This window comes from Stenella coeruleoalba (genome assembly GCF_951394435.1).
Source record: "Stenella coeruleoalba genome assembly, chromosome: 19".
Classification (NCBI taxonomy): Eukaryota; Metazoa; Chordata; class Mammalia; order Artiodactyla; family Delphinidae; genus Stenella; species Stenella coeruleoalba.
Window position 1 is genome coordinate 6,271,446 of NC_137165.1, and position 15,950 is coordinate 6,287,395.

General features: G+C 45.6%; 1 protein-coding gene across 1 annotated transcript in view; it reads right to left on the reverse strand.

Moving 5' to 3' along the window:
• Positions 1-15,950, reverse strand: part of DNAH9 (dynein axonemal heavy chain 9) — a 300,193-nt gene that overhangs the window by 263,348 nt on the left and 20,895 nt on the right. Inside the window, exons 7-10 of the mRNA XM_079903920.1 lie at positions 8,580-8,747; positions 6,797-6,913; positions 4,065-4,215; positions 1,220-1,334 (exon numbers count right to left, since the gene is read on the reverse strand). Coding sequence (XP_079760046.1) covers positions 1,220-1,334; positions 4,065-4,215; positions 6,797-6,913; positions 8,580-8,747 — 551 coding nt within the window. The remainder of the gene's footprint in view (positions 1-1,219; positions 1,335-4,064; positions 4,216-6,796; positions 6,914-8,579; positions 8,748-15,950) is intronic.

Genomic DNA, 15,950 nt, shown 5'->3' on the forward strand with positions numbered 1-15,950 from the left:
TCCTTCTTTTTTATGGCTGAATAATATTCCATTACATATGTGATATATATATCTCACATCTTCATCCATTCATCCATCAATGGACGCTTAGGTTGTTTCCATGTCTTGGCCACTGTAAATAATGCTGCTCTGAACATGTTGTGTTTGCCAAAGCCAGGTGTTTTCAACAAGATGGAGTCTTTAGAAAGAGGGGTCAGAGAAAGCCTGCCTTTCCCCAGGCAGCATCCTCAACAAGGTATTGCAACAGCTCTTCTCTCGCTCTAGCAGCCCAGATGCCTCTAACTAGCTTGGCTTCCAGACTCAGCTGTGAGGCAGGCCAATAGTTTCCAAACCTGGTCACCGTTGGATCATGGGGAGAGTGTGCCAAGGAAGCAGATCCCAGGCACCACCCTGCCCTGAGATCTGGATTTAGTAGGTGGGGGGTGAGGGCTGGTAATCTGCACCATTAGCAAGCACCTGGGGTTTCTAATACATGAGGCCCTCACACCACATTTCAGGAAATGCTGGGCTTCATTATTCTCCAGCAGCCTTGGTAGTAAAGAGCCGTCGTGTCAGAGGAGATGTGTGGAGGAATCCAAAGAGCTTGAAAACCCTGACTCATTTTTCCCTGGAAACAAGGACTCTGCTGGAGCAAAAGGAGCCTGTGTCCAGTAAGCCTCACCTGACACCAAGGGACCCACTCTTCAATCCAAATGTATCAATCTCGTTAATGCTTGGCCAGTAGTACCTGGTTGCTATGAACTGAATGTCTGTGTCCTCCCCAAATCCATATGTTGAAGCCTAAGGTGGTGCCTTGGGAGGTGATTAGGTCATGAGGGTGGAGTACTCATGAATGGGATGAGTGCCCATATAAAAGAGACCCCAGACGGCTGCTGAGTCCCTCCTGCTGCATCTGAGGACACAGTGGGAAGACAGCCAGCTGTGAGTCAGGAAGCAGGTCCTCTTCAACAGACACCAAATCTGCCAGCACCTTGACCTTGGACTTCCCAGCCTCCAGAACTGTGAGAGAGAGATTTCTGATATTCTTAAGTCACACTGTCTATAGTATTCTGTTACGGCAGCCTGAATGGACTAAGATACTGGCTGATTGCTGGAAATGGAAAGAAAAGAAGATGATTTTTGTGCCTCAAGTAACTGAGTTGCGTTGCCACAATACTTGAAATCCAGAGCGGGAGCAGAAGCCTGAAACAAACCTGCCTTTCAGCAACGAGGTACTCACGGGTGTGTCATGCGTCTGAAGTTGTCGAAGGGACCCTGGATGCGCTGCCTCAGCTCCTGCGCCCAGCGGAGCCTCCCAGCCACAGCAGGCATGTTCTTATGCACAGAGGAGAAGCCTGGGGACAGGGCACAGCAGACTGAAGCGAGGCTCCAGGCCTGAGCCCCACTCTACTCACGAACACTCCCCCACCTCCCACCACTTACTGCACTTTTTGCCTCATCCACCTCCACTTGCTAAAGTCACCCTGGGCTTACACTGAGATGGAAATTCCTGGGACATCACCGAGTTCTGCTAAGGGGGAAGGAAGAGTGCCCTTGGGAAGAACGCTAAACAGCAACAGAGGACAGCCATTCCCAGCCCAGCTCTGCCACTCACTGGCTTTCTGACTGCACACCTGTGACTTTCAATCCAGCTGCACATCAGCGTCACCTGGGGCTCTTCTAGAAACACTGAGGCCTGGGCCCCATCCAAGCCATTCTGATTTGATTGGTCTGCATGGGGACTTGTCATCAGTATTTTTAGAAATCACTCAGGATAATTCTAATTGTACAGTCAGGGTTAAGACACACTGCCTTGGAACATATGTATATATATATAACTGATGCACTTTGTTATAAAGCAGAAACTAACACACAATTGTAAAGCAATTATACTCCAATAAAGATGTTTTAAAAAAAAAAGACACACTGCCTTAAACAGACAACTTAATCTCTCAGGCACTTAGGTTTTTCATATATAAAATGGGGATAATATCTTCCTCACTTAACTTCCAGGGTTTCTGTGAGAATTCAGTAAGATTATGTATGAGACAGGCCATGTGGATTACGAAGCCCTTGACCAGAGTTAGCACAGCCTGGATATTCTCACTTCAGTCCATTCAGTGGGTTTGTTTGCTTATAATCAGTTGTCAAAATTAACAATTGTAAGATTTCATTAAAAAAAACCTCAGTTTCCAGCTTCTCTGATAAAACTGGGAAATCTGGCAACCATCAGCCCCCGTTCTAACTAACTGTAGGAGCTGAATATTGGTCTTGTCCTTTAGTTGACCATGGACCCCACCACTCCCTGATGCCTTACACTCAGCCCAGGTCCAACACTGTCATTTTCTACTTGGCTTCCATGGTAGGCAAAATTCTAAGATGACACCCAATGACCCTCACCCTTGCATGAGTCTCTCCTCTTTAAGTATAGGTGGAAACCGAATGTGATGAGATATCACTCCTGTGATGACGTTACTTTATATGGCAAATGGGAGATGACCCTGGGTGGGCCTGACTTAATCAGGTGAGGCCTTGAACAGAAGAGTTTTCTCTGGTTATTGGCAGAAGGGGAAGTCAGGGATCTGAAGCATGAGAAGGATTCAACATGCCATTACTGGCTCGAAGATGGGGCGGCTATGTGGTTAGGGACAGGAGGGCTTCTAATCTCTGAGAGCAGGCCCTGGCTGACAGCCAACAAAGACACAGAGACCTCAGTCCTGCAGTCACAAGGAACTGGATTCTACCAACAAAAATGAGCTGGGAAGTAGATTTTTCCCCCAGAGACCCCAGAAGAGAACTTGGCCCAGTTGACTGATTTCAGCCTTGAGATTCTGAGTGAAGAACGCAGGCACACCAAACTGGGCTGCAGACCTACACAACTGTGAGCTCAAAGATGGATGTTGTTTTAATCCACTAAGGTTGTGATAATTTGTTATGCACAACAGAAATTCAATATGCATCTGAAGGTGTTTGAGTTTTCAAACTCTGCATCCCACTGTGAGAAGTCAGGAGGATGGTCCCTCATAAAGCTGAGGCCAACAGATTTTTCTGGGATGACTTCCTAAGTGGAAGCCATTCTTAATGACCTCACTGTGAAACCTGTTTATAGAAATAGTGGTCCTGTTATGCCATTACTTAAAAACTTTTGAAAATTTCCTGTTGCCTTTATGATGAATTCCAGATTCCCTAACAGGGCACTCAGAGCACTTCATGATCTGGCTCCAAACTCCATGGCTGACCTGATCTCCCTCTATATACCTTGTTTGGCTCAGGCAGGTCCAACTGGTCACCTTCCACACCGTTTCCTGCCTTTGCATCCAAGACCATTGCCTCTTCTCCCTGGCTGTCCATCTCCCCATCTTTCAGGGTCAAGCTCAAGGCCACCATCTCCATAAACTCTTCCTCCCACCTCCCAGCCCAATTCATCTTGTTTTGCTACAGTTCTTTATAACTCTGTTCATGCCAATCGCGTTCCTTGAAGAACCACCTGTTAGGATTAATTATTCTCTCCCTTATCCTGACCTGCCTCTGCATGCGGTGCCCACAAATTTACCTTGCATATAGCAAGGCCTCAAGAAACATTTGCAAAGCTGAACTGAACTTGTGTTTGACTTTCAAATAGACAAGACAGGTCATCTAAGAATTACAGTAACCTCAGTGTGTTACTGCCCTTTGTCAGGCTCCTGCTGGTTCCTCCTCCCAAAAGCATGGTTGATAAGGCATTGGAAGGGATAAGAACCTTTCCTCAGGCATGTACAAATCTACTGTGGAATTGAGGTATGTTAAAGATTAATCAGTGTGGCGACATTGATTGAGGGTCAACTCACACATTATGCTGAGGTCTAAACTGACTCGAGGCAGTGGTCAGGACTTCACTGCTCTGGGTCAGTCTGCCAATCCTGCCCTAGACACAGGGAAATGCACAGTTCAGTGAACTCTTCAATCACCCAAGTCTAGAATTTCAAGCAAGAAGGTTGTGCTCTTGGAGAATGCCCTGGATTCGCAGCAGACGTGTAACAAATACAGAAGAGTGGCACCCTTTCTGGTAACAGACGTCCCCCATTCAAATGTGACAACAAGCTTACCATGCTCCACCTCCTCCTGGACATGCTGACTGTAGATCATCCTCACGGCATCCAGGTCCTCGCTGAACATGCGGATGAGCACCAGGTATTTATCAGATGTGTCCTGTGCTACCAGTGGTCTCTCCAGGAGGTTTCCTGCTATGTCTAACAGCTACAGAGGCAGAAAAGAAGGGAAAAAGTCACAGATTCAACTTTTCCAAGGTTACATTCATCTTGTATCCTGGTTTTTCCTTAATATGTCTGTCCACAAATGTAAGAGGGTCAAAAAACCATTACTGTGCAACTGGATGGATAATTATGAATCGGCAGAATATTCATAGTCTGTCCCTCTGGTCTTTGTTTCTGAAGGAGGGATTCCTGTGTGTTGAATGACATACCAGACCCTGCCGTGTTGTAAGAACCTGGGTAGAGGGTGAAACAAAGAGAAAATGAAAGATGTCAGAAAGGGTAAGCTGATGTACATCATAAAGACCTAATGCAGATATGGAGGGTGATGACGGAGAAGAAAAATGAAGCTAATAGGCTGGGTGTTGGGGAGAATCGGGAGGGCTAAAATTTGAGAGTGGGGACCAAGAAAAGAGTTTCAGGGAGCAGTTGCCCCCAGAAGGCAGTGATTGCAAGGATACTTTGCAGATGTTTCTTGTGCATCACAACTGCCCTAACCCCTTGGTGGGAGCAGCGGGATCAGAATGTGAAATGCTTTTAATCACCTCCTGGTTGCTGGACTGTGTTTCTCTGATCCTCATGCTACCCTGAGACAAGGTCGTGGAAGACTCCAGTTATATTTAGGATATAACAATACATGACTTCTAGGACCACCCAGTCTTCCAACCCAAAATCACCAAGATCTCTGGAGACAGCAGGAAGTAGCTCTCCCTCCATGGAGCCACAAGAGAGCAGGTCTCCACCAAGTTCTGGCTCACACATCTTGCTGAGAGGTACAGAGGTGTGGGCTGAGGGACCTCTGCAGCCAGCCCACACCCTCGGACTCAGGTTCTCTGACCTGGACATACCCCTTCTAGCCATGTCCATGAGGCACACCTAGTGGTTGAATGGTCTTACAGCAGTAACAGGGGTATCTGGACTCAGGGGTCCCTACTTCCCCAGCCTGAAAAGGCACTTCTTTGCACGAAATTATATACATTGGAAGCTTTTGTTTTGGCTGAAGGAGGAGGGAAGGGCTTTGATTTCTTGTTGGTGGGATGACCAAAAAGAGAAAACCAAGGAGGCAGAAGGGACCGAATGGTTATGGTTTTCCTACAAGGTTGCACAGACTGGGTGGGTAGCCTTGTTGAGAAGAGGTGTTGGAGCCCAAAGAAGAAGAGTCTGCTCCGTGAGAGCCCTTTGAGACTCCCGGTATGAGCAGTGTTGCTTCAGGACTTGGTAGCAAAGGGTGTGCAAAGTTGGAAAGGTCTCTCGCTGCTTCTGCTCAGAACCCTCCTCCACCACAAAATGCAAAGATTGGGGTGTTTGGAACCCAGACAGATATGCCCTTGGCATAAATGTAGATGCTGTCATGGTGGGGATCATCAGAAGAGCAATAGTAAGACCCCCGAAAGCACCTTCCTGGGCAGATGACATTTTTAAGGGAGACTGTAGACAAGTAGCAACGACACCATGATGTCAAAGACAGAGCAACTTCAGAGTATATGTGAGACACCTGAAGACGCCTTGAAATCCATGGTGCACAGGGATTTATGGGAGGGATAGGGCTGGACATCCTCACGGCAGAAATGGGGTTCCAGCTTCACCAGTTATGAGTGGTAACATCCCAATTAGCCATGACAGTTAATGGCGAAAGGGATTATTTTATAGACACATATAAGCCCTTCTCTTGGAATTAAATACTTGGAGAGAGAAATTCTAAAACTCTTCCTGAGTTACAGAGTAGTAAGTATTTATTAAAGAATACATATGTATATTCTTGAATGAGTTAAATATATATATGCCCAGTGTTCTAGAACAGCATGGTTTCACACATCCTGGGTTTAAGCCTCTTCTGCAATTGTCCCACAAATCACCCAGTCTACGTTTGGACATGTTCAGTTCCTGGAAACTTACCTACATCTCAAGGAAGTTTATTCCATCTTTAGCATTAACAGAAACCTCTTTCCTCTACTTGGCTAAACTCTGCCTCCTTGTAACCTGATGAGTCCTGTTTCTAAACCTTCAGGCTCTACAGAATAAGTGTTGTCTCAGTTTATGGAAGGTCTGTTCTGTTCCACTAAGTCTTCAGGTCTCACAACCCAGATCTCTCATTTCTGTAGACGTTTACCTACTCATCGTCCTAAACCTCCCCCTCCTGCGCATTTGCGTACCATCTGATCTAGGCAGCACAGGGCTAGGGCCGGTGTCTTCTTACTCCAGTTACTTGTGCTTGAGTGGTTTGCTCCAGCCTGAACCAACCTGACGGCAGCGGTTAAACAGCCGCGGTGTTGCAGAGCCATGGATTTAGGATGGTGACCACAGCAGGCTTCTTCACTTTCAATGGGTACTCTACTAAGGCCCAAAGAAAGCATTCCAGAAGAAACTCACTTACAAAGCATTTTTACATCATCCTGTTTGCAGAAAAGCATTAGCTGTCAACTTGAGAAGCCCAGTTCTGCACACTCCCTTGCCCTGCGACACCCACAATACTGCTCTAACAGGAACAATTCCTCTCTGCAGGAACAAAACAGTTGGAAGAGGGCGGGGAGAATAAAGCATGGGGGTGGCTCCCCTACTTTACAAACCTTGAAGGCGTGCTCCAAACCAGGGGCATCATCAAAGGCCTGAATAAAGACAGTCCCCAGTCTCCGGTCAAGGTCTTCTACTCTCTGATTAAACTCAGAGACAACATTTTCAAATTCCTGAAGAGACATCACGTAGATGTAAGGAAACATGATATTCTGAAGGCCCATTCTGCTGTGCTGTTTACTATGAACATGTGTACTCAAATTGGTTATGCCACGGACTTATTTTAACTTTCCACAGTTCACCATGGCGTGCCTTAGTGTTTATCCATGTAGATAGCTACCCTATTACTGCAGCATTTTTTGCCTAGACACTCTAGGCAAAATGGTGCAGAGAGCTGGATGTGAGGTTGCTACGCTGTCCCTCCTGTCTGGGCCCCACCTTCCAGACCCTGAAGCCCCTTCTCTCACCCGCCACCTCAGGCCACTCCAAAAGCCGCCTCAGCAATGGGGCTATTCCATCATTACCCCCTACTTCCCTTCCCCCCACCAAGTGAAAATCCTATTTTTTTCAGTGTAAGCAAACTGATCTGGCCATTAGGAGGAAAGTAAGCTAATTAAACTAGTATACACTATTTCTTCTAACTACACTTTAATTGCTTAAGACAGAGGCTAGCTATTGTTCCTAAGGTTGCCAAATTCAGCAAATAAAAATACAAGACACCCAGTTAGATATAATTTCAGATCAATAGTGAATTTTTTTATAAGCATGTCCCAATTATTGTATTTTATCTGGCAACCCAAAGTGTGCCCTTTCTTCGAATGTAGCAATTTTCAGAGAAACTTTGTTAACTCAAATCTCTAATTTGTGGAATGGTTATTTCTTATTATTGCCTTACAGTAGCTATGCATATTTTTATGAAAAGACAAAGAAAAGTAGGAAAAGGTAGAAGTATTTTTCTACTTCCCAAACCCAACCATATTAGCATTGTAATATGTTTCCCTGTGCATAGGATTTTGTTTTGCTTTGTTTTATCACACAGTAGCAAACATATGGTATATATCTTGCTTTGTACTCCAACTCTTTCTTTTTTACTTTAGACTAATGGAATTTTTAGAAAGTGACATTTCCTGGGTTTGGCCAATTAAGATCCCCCTAGACATTGGAAGATGCTCAGAGCAGATTCTTGCTGAATTTCTCTCTCCTTTTCCCTCAAATACTCTCAAAATTCCTTCTCCAGCAATTCAGCCATTCCCTTCTCAGGGAACTCCATTCCCTACTTCTGTACTGACTCTTTTGCTTCTTTCTGTTTCCTGCAGGCTTGGACTCACAGGTCTCAGCTCTCCTGAGCTACAGGTTAGATATGGGCCCCTGTGTCCTGATCCTGGAAGATGCAGCTCTAGCCCTTTCCTCATCCTAAGTATTTCCTTGGGAACCAGGGTCTGAATGGAAAATTAGGCTACTGCGTCACTCACCCCTCCCCAGACCACTAATGAAATTCTGCCCAAGTGTGCCTGGCCTTCACCTAGCAGTCACTGCTCAAAGCTTAAAGCTTTGGGAGCTGCAGGGCAGCCACAGCTTCCACCATCATCCCATCCCCACCTCAGCATCTCTGAAACCCTGCATATCATCTGCTTGGAGAAGTCAGCAGTTGGAAGAGGCCCTCCCCTGATCTTTCTCCTGACACAAAGAATAATTAAGAGTGGTCTCTGCTGATAAAACCATGGGGACCACAGAGCCAAAGAAAATGCACAGGGAAAATGCAAGTAAATACCCAGACCCTACAGGCTACAGCCATCTGAGAAAGAGACAAACTTGCAAGTTAGCTCTTCCAAGCTCTACCATGCTTTGAGGGTCCAAGCAGTCATAGGAAGACTCTGAGAAGACCCTGTACATCTCTTGAAACTCGTTGTACATCCGCTGGGCCTGCTGGTTCAGGGCACTCCCTCTGATGCCACTAAACTCAAGCTTTCCCAATTTGTGGAAATCCAAAGTTGTCTTCAGAAGATCCTATAAAGACAATTTGCAATAGAGTTAAAATAATAATGATGATGATAACAACATCAGATGACACTCAAATTAGTATGGGAAGGGCTGGAAATTATATGGGGGTGGGTGACTGCTTAGGAAAATGTGAAGCCTGATTAGTTTTGTAACCTTATTATTAGATCGGGTTGGTATAAATAACTCTTGGTGAGACTTGATAACGAAGAGAAAATTCCGATAAATAAAATTAACATACACACACAAATCAAATTTATGCTTCAGCCTCTTTCCGTGTTCTCTAATAAATAAAATATAATAACAACATTATCTACATGGCTGGTGGCTTTATACCTATTTAAAAAATTAATTTCAAATGAACCATGTTATGTGGTTCTAGAATGACAGGTATTTTGGAGGATATTGACAGGAAAGTGGATCCTCCAAACAGTCCGGAGGACAAGCTCAGAGGTGGCACCAACATTCTCACCAATGACTTCTGCTAAGAAAAGACATCTGCGGGGCGCCCTTGCCGGGCGTACATGCTGCGGTAGACCCTGTGGCCGGCTGGGTGGTGGTGGGCGAGGACAGCTCTGTGTTGGGACAGTAATAGTGAGAGTGAATCAAGTCAATGCGGGCTTAGGATGTAGGCCAGTGCCGGGCACACAGTAAATAGGCAGCGAGTGTGCATTACTGTCACTGTTGATGTGGCAGTGGCCCAGCTGTGCTCAGGATTAAGTGATAGGTGACAATACAACCTAGAGCCCTGGGGAGGACAGAACCCTGCCCGAGTCTATCGAAGATGCTTCACCTCTGATAGGATGGAAGCCTTCAGGACACGTCTAATGTGACAGACTGTACTTACCTCTCATTAGAACCCATCGAAAATCACAAAACCTCCAAACCAAGACATTCTCCCTGTTACCCCTTCCAATCTGTGTGCTTACCTCTTCAACAGGAAAGAGGGAAATTAAGGTACCTTTGTGTCATTTTGGCAAACATGTGGTGTGGACCCCTGGGAGCCGGCTCTCTATCCAGAGGAGGTTTGAAAGTAAAGAAAAGGGAACACTGACATGAGGCTGGAAACCCAGCAGGCCCTGGCACCATTTCAGGGAATTCCCACTGCCACTGGCCACTGCTATGGGCTGACCCATTAGGCTAGCAGAGGGCTGCCTATCTCCTTCCTGTCGCTGGGACACCAAGTCCAGCAGCAGAGACAGAGACACTGGGAAGTGCTGAGAAGTGGCTGACTTCCCCCGTGTTGCCAGGTGGGTGCCCATCCATGCAGCCTTGGGCAGCCATCTAAGAACGCTTTTTGCTCAGCTGTGTTCAGGCATGGCTGTGAGCAGGTGGCTGAAGTGGGAGAGGAGAGGAGGAGGAAGAACCAGCCAAGGGAAGGAAGACATACACCCAAACCAGGAGATCTTGCCAACGCTGGGGAAATGGGTCAGTCTTTATTTAAACACACGTTCAACTTTGAAAACAGCAGTCAATTTGATTTAAATGAAATAGACTTAAATAGTAATTCAAGTCATTCAAAAAGTGCTTAGTTGCTGTCAGTGTGATAGGAGAAACATATTTGTGCAGTGCAATGTCACCTGGGTCCCCATTTTTCATAATTCTGTGGATGTCAATTTTTAGGAAATACCCTCTAACCATTTTATTTATTTTTTAACATCTTTATTGAAGTATAATTGCTTTATAATGTTGTGTTAGTTTCTGCTGTATAACAAAGTGAACCACCTATATGTATACATATATCCCCATATCCCCTCCCTTCTAACCATTGTAAAATTAAGGCAGATGCATCTCGATGCATTTGATTACGTCGGAAAACTAGATGATGATTTCGTTATACTATTTTATTTCTCAAGAATTCTTGAAGCATGGTCCTGGGTGGTCACTGCAAGGTGTTTTATCTCCAGTCTAACAGGCAAATCATAGGTATTAGAAGAATTCTTACATAATCATTCTATTTTTGGAGAAACTCTGGTCACCCAAAACAATGGATATTTACTTTGCTTTACTTAACAAACACACGATAGGCAATACATTTATTTAGGGTTCAACTCCAGGTCTTAAAGCTTTCCTTACCCTGCCCCCAATAAAAAGAACCTCCCACCCCACTTTTCTCCTGCACTCTCTATTCCCTTCCCCTGCGTAAGCTTTCTTTAGAACTCTTATAATACTCTGGCATTATAATACACTATTTGGGATTATATTACATTATTTTCTATCCATCTTTCTCAGTAGGTTGTAAACACCCCAGAGGTGTATTTTCAGTCCCTGGAAGACTCCCAGATGCTGAAGAAATATTTACTGAATGAATGAAGATGTGATCTTTGACCTTTGACTTAGCGACAGCACCTCCAGGAGAAGGTGACAGGGTGGTAGAGATTCTAGGAACATTGGACTCAGAGCAATTGGAGAAAATAAGGAGAATTAGACAAGAGCAGAGAATTAGAAAGCAAGGCCAAACTGTGTCTTTAAATGTTTGAAGGGCTTTGGTCAAATGCAAGGCAGAACCTTGCATGGTCCTGCTCTGAGGGCAAAACTAAGGCAAATGAGTAAATGGGACCCAGGAGATTTGGTGTCAAGTTGTAGGTTGAACTTATAAAATTTCTTATACTTGACCATTCTGACCTACAAGAAATAGCAATTTCATGTGGTTCCACTCCATAAAACAGAACCATCTCATGCCTGAAAGGCCCAACCATAGACTGGGCTGCTAAGAGAGGTGGTGAGCTCTCCATCTCTGGGTGGATTTTAGAAGCTTGACATTACGGAGGTATTGTGAAGATTAGTGCATCAGGTGGGAAGTTGTCTTACCACCGTAGTAACAGATTTATAGTAATCACGGCGACTGTATCTTTGATTCTTAAAATATTTAAATGTAAGCTCTTTTCTTGTTTATTTAGAAGTCCTCACGAAAAAAAGGCCATTAAACCAATAAGAGGTTTAAATTATATTTTTAAAATATCCATTTTTAACCGTCATCGTTGTAGACACACGAAATTCATTACGCTATATACAGGCTGAAAATGGCAAGTTCAGTGGTAGGAGAGAGGGCATCGTGGAAAGAGTGTAGGATACGGCACAGATCCCTGGGTTCACACAGCCCTGGTCTGCCATTAACCAGCTGTGAGACTTAAAGCAAGACATTTGATTTTTCTAAGCTTCCTTTTCCTAACCTGCAAATAGGTTAGAGTTACAGCGGAAGTGCCTTTGTACAACTTCAATAAACGGTAGGTGCAGTAATTAATCTTCATTACCCTGGTGTCGTTAGATCAGGTTGGTGGCCGAGAGATGTATAATAGCTAACACACAGACGCTCCTTTTAGAGACGGAAGCTACATAGAGCATGGGGTCCCAGGCAGCTGGCTGGACTGGCCAGCTACTATTCTAACGAAAAACTGTGCAGCCTTTACTAGGGTGGTGAGGGTGGGTTCCATCTGTGCCGTGACCCCACAAACAGCAAGCCTCTTCTCGGGAGAGGCCGCACATCTTAAAAGAAATGCCTTCAGAATTCATTAAGGGTGAGCACAAAGCAGACATTCATAGATGAAAATCTCAAAGGTCATTGGGAAACAGTTTTCTTCACCTTCTGATGGAGGCCGACCTCATGCGGCTAATGTCCTACGTGACCGAGGGCTCAGGCCCGGCTAAAACGGAAGCGGCCCAATTAGGCCAAAATGAAAAGAGGCAGCGAAAGGGCTGGAGACTGAGGAAAGAGCAAAGGAAAAGCGCTGTAGATTCGGTCAGTTTATTACGTATCTGCCCGCTAATCACCGCGCATGAAGCCTCAGCAGGAAATCATCTTGTCTCCAAGTGAATCACAGCTTTACAGCAATTTGACAATGAAAGAAATGGGGGTTCTCTCCAAGCTGCTTACTTACTACATTGTTTGAGGGAAGAGACTTCGGGGAGAAACAGGAACAGGGCACCTGCAGAATCTGCAATATTATGACACAAAAATGAAGTCTCTGTGTGTGATGTGTCCATGTGTCGTATGCGGTGTTGTGTGCAGTGTATGTATGTCCGTGTGTGTAGTGTGTGACTGCGTCTGTGTATGCACAATATGTGTGGTATGTGTGAGTGTGGTGCATGTGTGTGTAGTGTTGCGTGCATATGTGCAGTGTATGTGTGTGTGTGTAACGTGTATGTGTAGCCTTGCGTGCATATGTGCAGTGTGTATGTGTAGTGTTGCGTGCATATGTGCAGTGTATGTATGAGTGTGGTGTATAATGTGTGTATGTACGTGTAGCGCTGTGTGCGTCTCTGTGAGTGTGGTGTGTATAATGTGTGTGTGTTTAATGTGTGTGTGTGAGTGCATGCGCACTGAAGCATGGAGCAGGAAGGCTGGGTGAGGGTAGGAATCAAGAGGCAGCTGAAGACTCTCTTCCCCTTTGATTTTTGACTGTTGCTTCAAATTGCAAAGATTTTATATACTTTTGGGATTTCCTTAGTAAGGCCCTTTCATGGAATAGGAATTATAATTTTACCCAAATGACTTATTCAGAAAAAAAGACCTAGAAATCATGCGGTAAAAATAGTGTGTGCAAAATCAGGATAGAGTGTGTCAGGACAGAAGAAAACCACAAAACCAGTGTGGGACCCTCAAAAGGGAGGGAGGAGGGAGGGAGGGAGGGAGGGGAAGAGACCTTTAGAATCGCTGGGAGACGGCTGAGTTTGGTGGAAAGACAATACTTGGAACCCTGTTCCCCTGGGTACTGGGTACCAATCCCAGGTAAACCTCGCTGAGCCTGTGACTTTGGGCAAGTTCATTTATGTGTCAAACTTAATGGTGCTCATTTGTTAAAATAAAGGTTCTTATATCCAGCTCTTACGAAGGTTTTAAGGCTGCAGTTCTGGCACGAGACAGGCTATTGAAAGTTGTTAGTTCTTTCTTGGTCTATCCTTCCTTTCCCTCCCAAGGGCTGGCATGCTAAGAGATGAGCTGCGTCATGGGGATGGAGAGGAGCAGGAAGAGGAGGAGGAGGAGGATCGCGGTTTGCAGCGAAGGCAATTACTCCGCGCCGCTGCAGACAGACCTGCAGGCGGACAGCACCTCCGGCCAAGCAGGCCCTGCCCCCACCTTCACTTAGCAGGTGCCCAGAGGGGAAGCATCAATCGGCACAATAAAACTTTCTTGTTTCAAAGAGCAAGAGCAAAAGAGCAAAAGGAAAAAAGCCACACAAATCAGAGGGAAAAAAATGAGAGAGAGCGATGAAGATTAAAAACCAGCCCTAAACAACTTAACCCTGGACACGAGCAGGCAGAGAGGGAAACGCACTGATGTCATTTTATTAACATCTCGGGGGCCACAAAGTGTACAGAACGGCAAGATGTATAAGGCCGGGTTCATGCTAATTCTTGCTGGAGAGAAGTAGATTAATCTCATTTCAAACAGGCATCCATCACAGAGATACACAGAATGTTAACTAAAGGGCAACATGAAATATGCCTGGAGCAGATCGATAAGTCTGTGTCCTACTGCACTGAGCTGAGGGGGGAAGAGACGAGGGAGCTGGGGGCCAGGGGGTGAGTCTGAACAAGTGTCTGGGAGACAAAAGATGAAAGGGGAGAAATACCAGGACAAGGGAAAGGAGCAGCCATGGGAAAAGGGAGAATCAGGTAAATGTAGGGTGTACAAAGAGCCAAGAGAAACTGAAAGAGAGAGAGAGGAAAACAGGGAAGGGGAAGGGAGACCAGCAGAAAGGGAAGGAAGAGGGAAAAGGGAGGCAAGGCGAAATCGGTGGAGAAAAGCAGTGGTGGAATTTGGCCTAAGAGCAGAGAAGTGAAGCAGAGCCAGGGACCGAAAATGGAAGAGGGGAAGGAGCAGGAAGACAGAGCGGGTGACACTCAACTCATCTTCTAATTAAACTGGGGCAACGACTTTTTATGCACCTGTGCCCTTGATTCAGAAAGAAAAAGCAGCCTGAGAGCAGACTATTGTGAGGGTAATGACTCCAGGGAGACTGGTGGCCTAGGCTGCTTATTTTTACTGAATAAACCCAGCAGATTAGGCGCCCCAGCGTTAGGATAGCTGTCTATATGCAAAGTCCCATCATTAGCATGTGTGCAGCGCTGAGCGCAGCCCAACAGCCTTGCAGAGCTGAGCGTTGCTTCCTGGCCTCCGGGTGAGGACCACTCTCAAGGCTGGACAGCCTGCACACAGTAAAGGCGGCCAGGGGCAGGGTGCAGCAGGAGAGTGTCTGTCACCTCTGGCTGAACGAGAGCAAAGGGGCTGGTGCCGGAGAGGAAGGGACGGAGTGGAGGGGGAGGAGAGGGGAGGCTGCTCATCAAGAGCCACGGTAGAAACGGCTGCGGAAAAAGCATCCATTTAGGATAAAGCTAGATATCAATTATTTACACTCTCTGTGATCCCGGTGAAGGATTTAAGGTGAGCCTTTCGTCTCGCTTTCTCGCTTATACATTTTGTCTGTCTCTATTCCCTCTCCCGTCTTCGTTCCCTGGAGAATTCCTACTCCAGTTCTGAAATTCATTTCCTCTTGTGCTCCCACCTTCTCAGACCTTCTCTAGGTTAGAGACCCCTCCTTCTTGCTCCCAATAACAGGCCAATTTTGCTTTTTTCATGGCACTTAATACGCCTCAATGAAACTTCCTGATTCTGTGTCTTTGCATCCCTGGATCTCCTCCATCTGTCTCTATCTTCTCCTGGGCCATGGCTACTGGTCCATGGGCTTCATACAAGCAAAGCTGTACCCCAGCCACTGTCCTACCTCCAGGTCCCAGCTCAGTGCCTGGTGCATGGTGCCTGGTGCATGGCAGTGCTGGACCAATGTTTTTTGAGCTGGAATGAACAGATTCAATTTCACTCTCTCCTATCCTCATAATCCCATGGTTTGTGCCACTTATCACAGCCTCCCCCAATATAGCCCCTCTCTTTTTCCCAAATCTCTGCTGATCATGGCTAGAAACATGATTCTGATTCCTTCTCAGTCCTGACTGCTATTGTCTTAATCTTGAACTTGACCCTGAATTTCCCAAATTAGTTTTAGGACAAGTATTTATTTTGTTTTATTATGCCCACTACTCTCCCTGCAAAGTTCAATCAGTAAATACAGAGTTGCAAAGTGTGAAAACACCTGTTAACCACACTAAACTCTAAAACAATCAAAAGAGAAAGCCTTATGCTTTCTCACCTTGGTCCTTAAACTAACATTCATATTAACTTTTAAACAAGTGCTGGAGGGGAGCCACAACTTT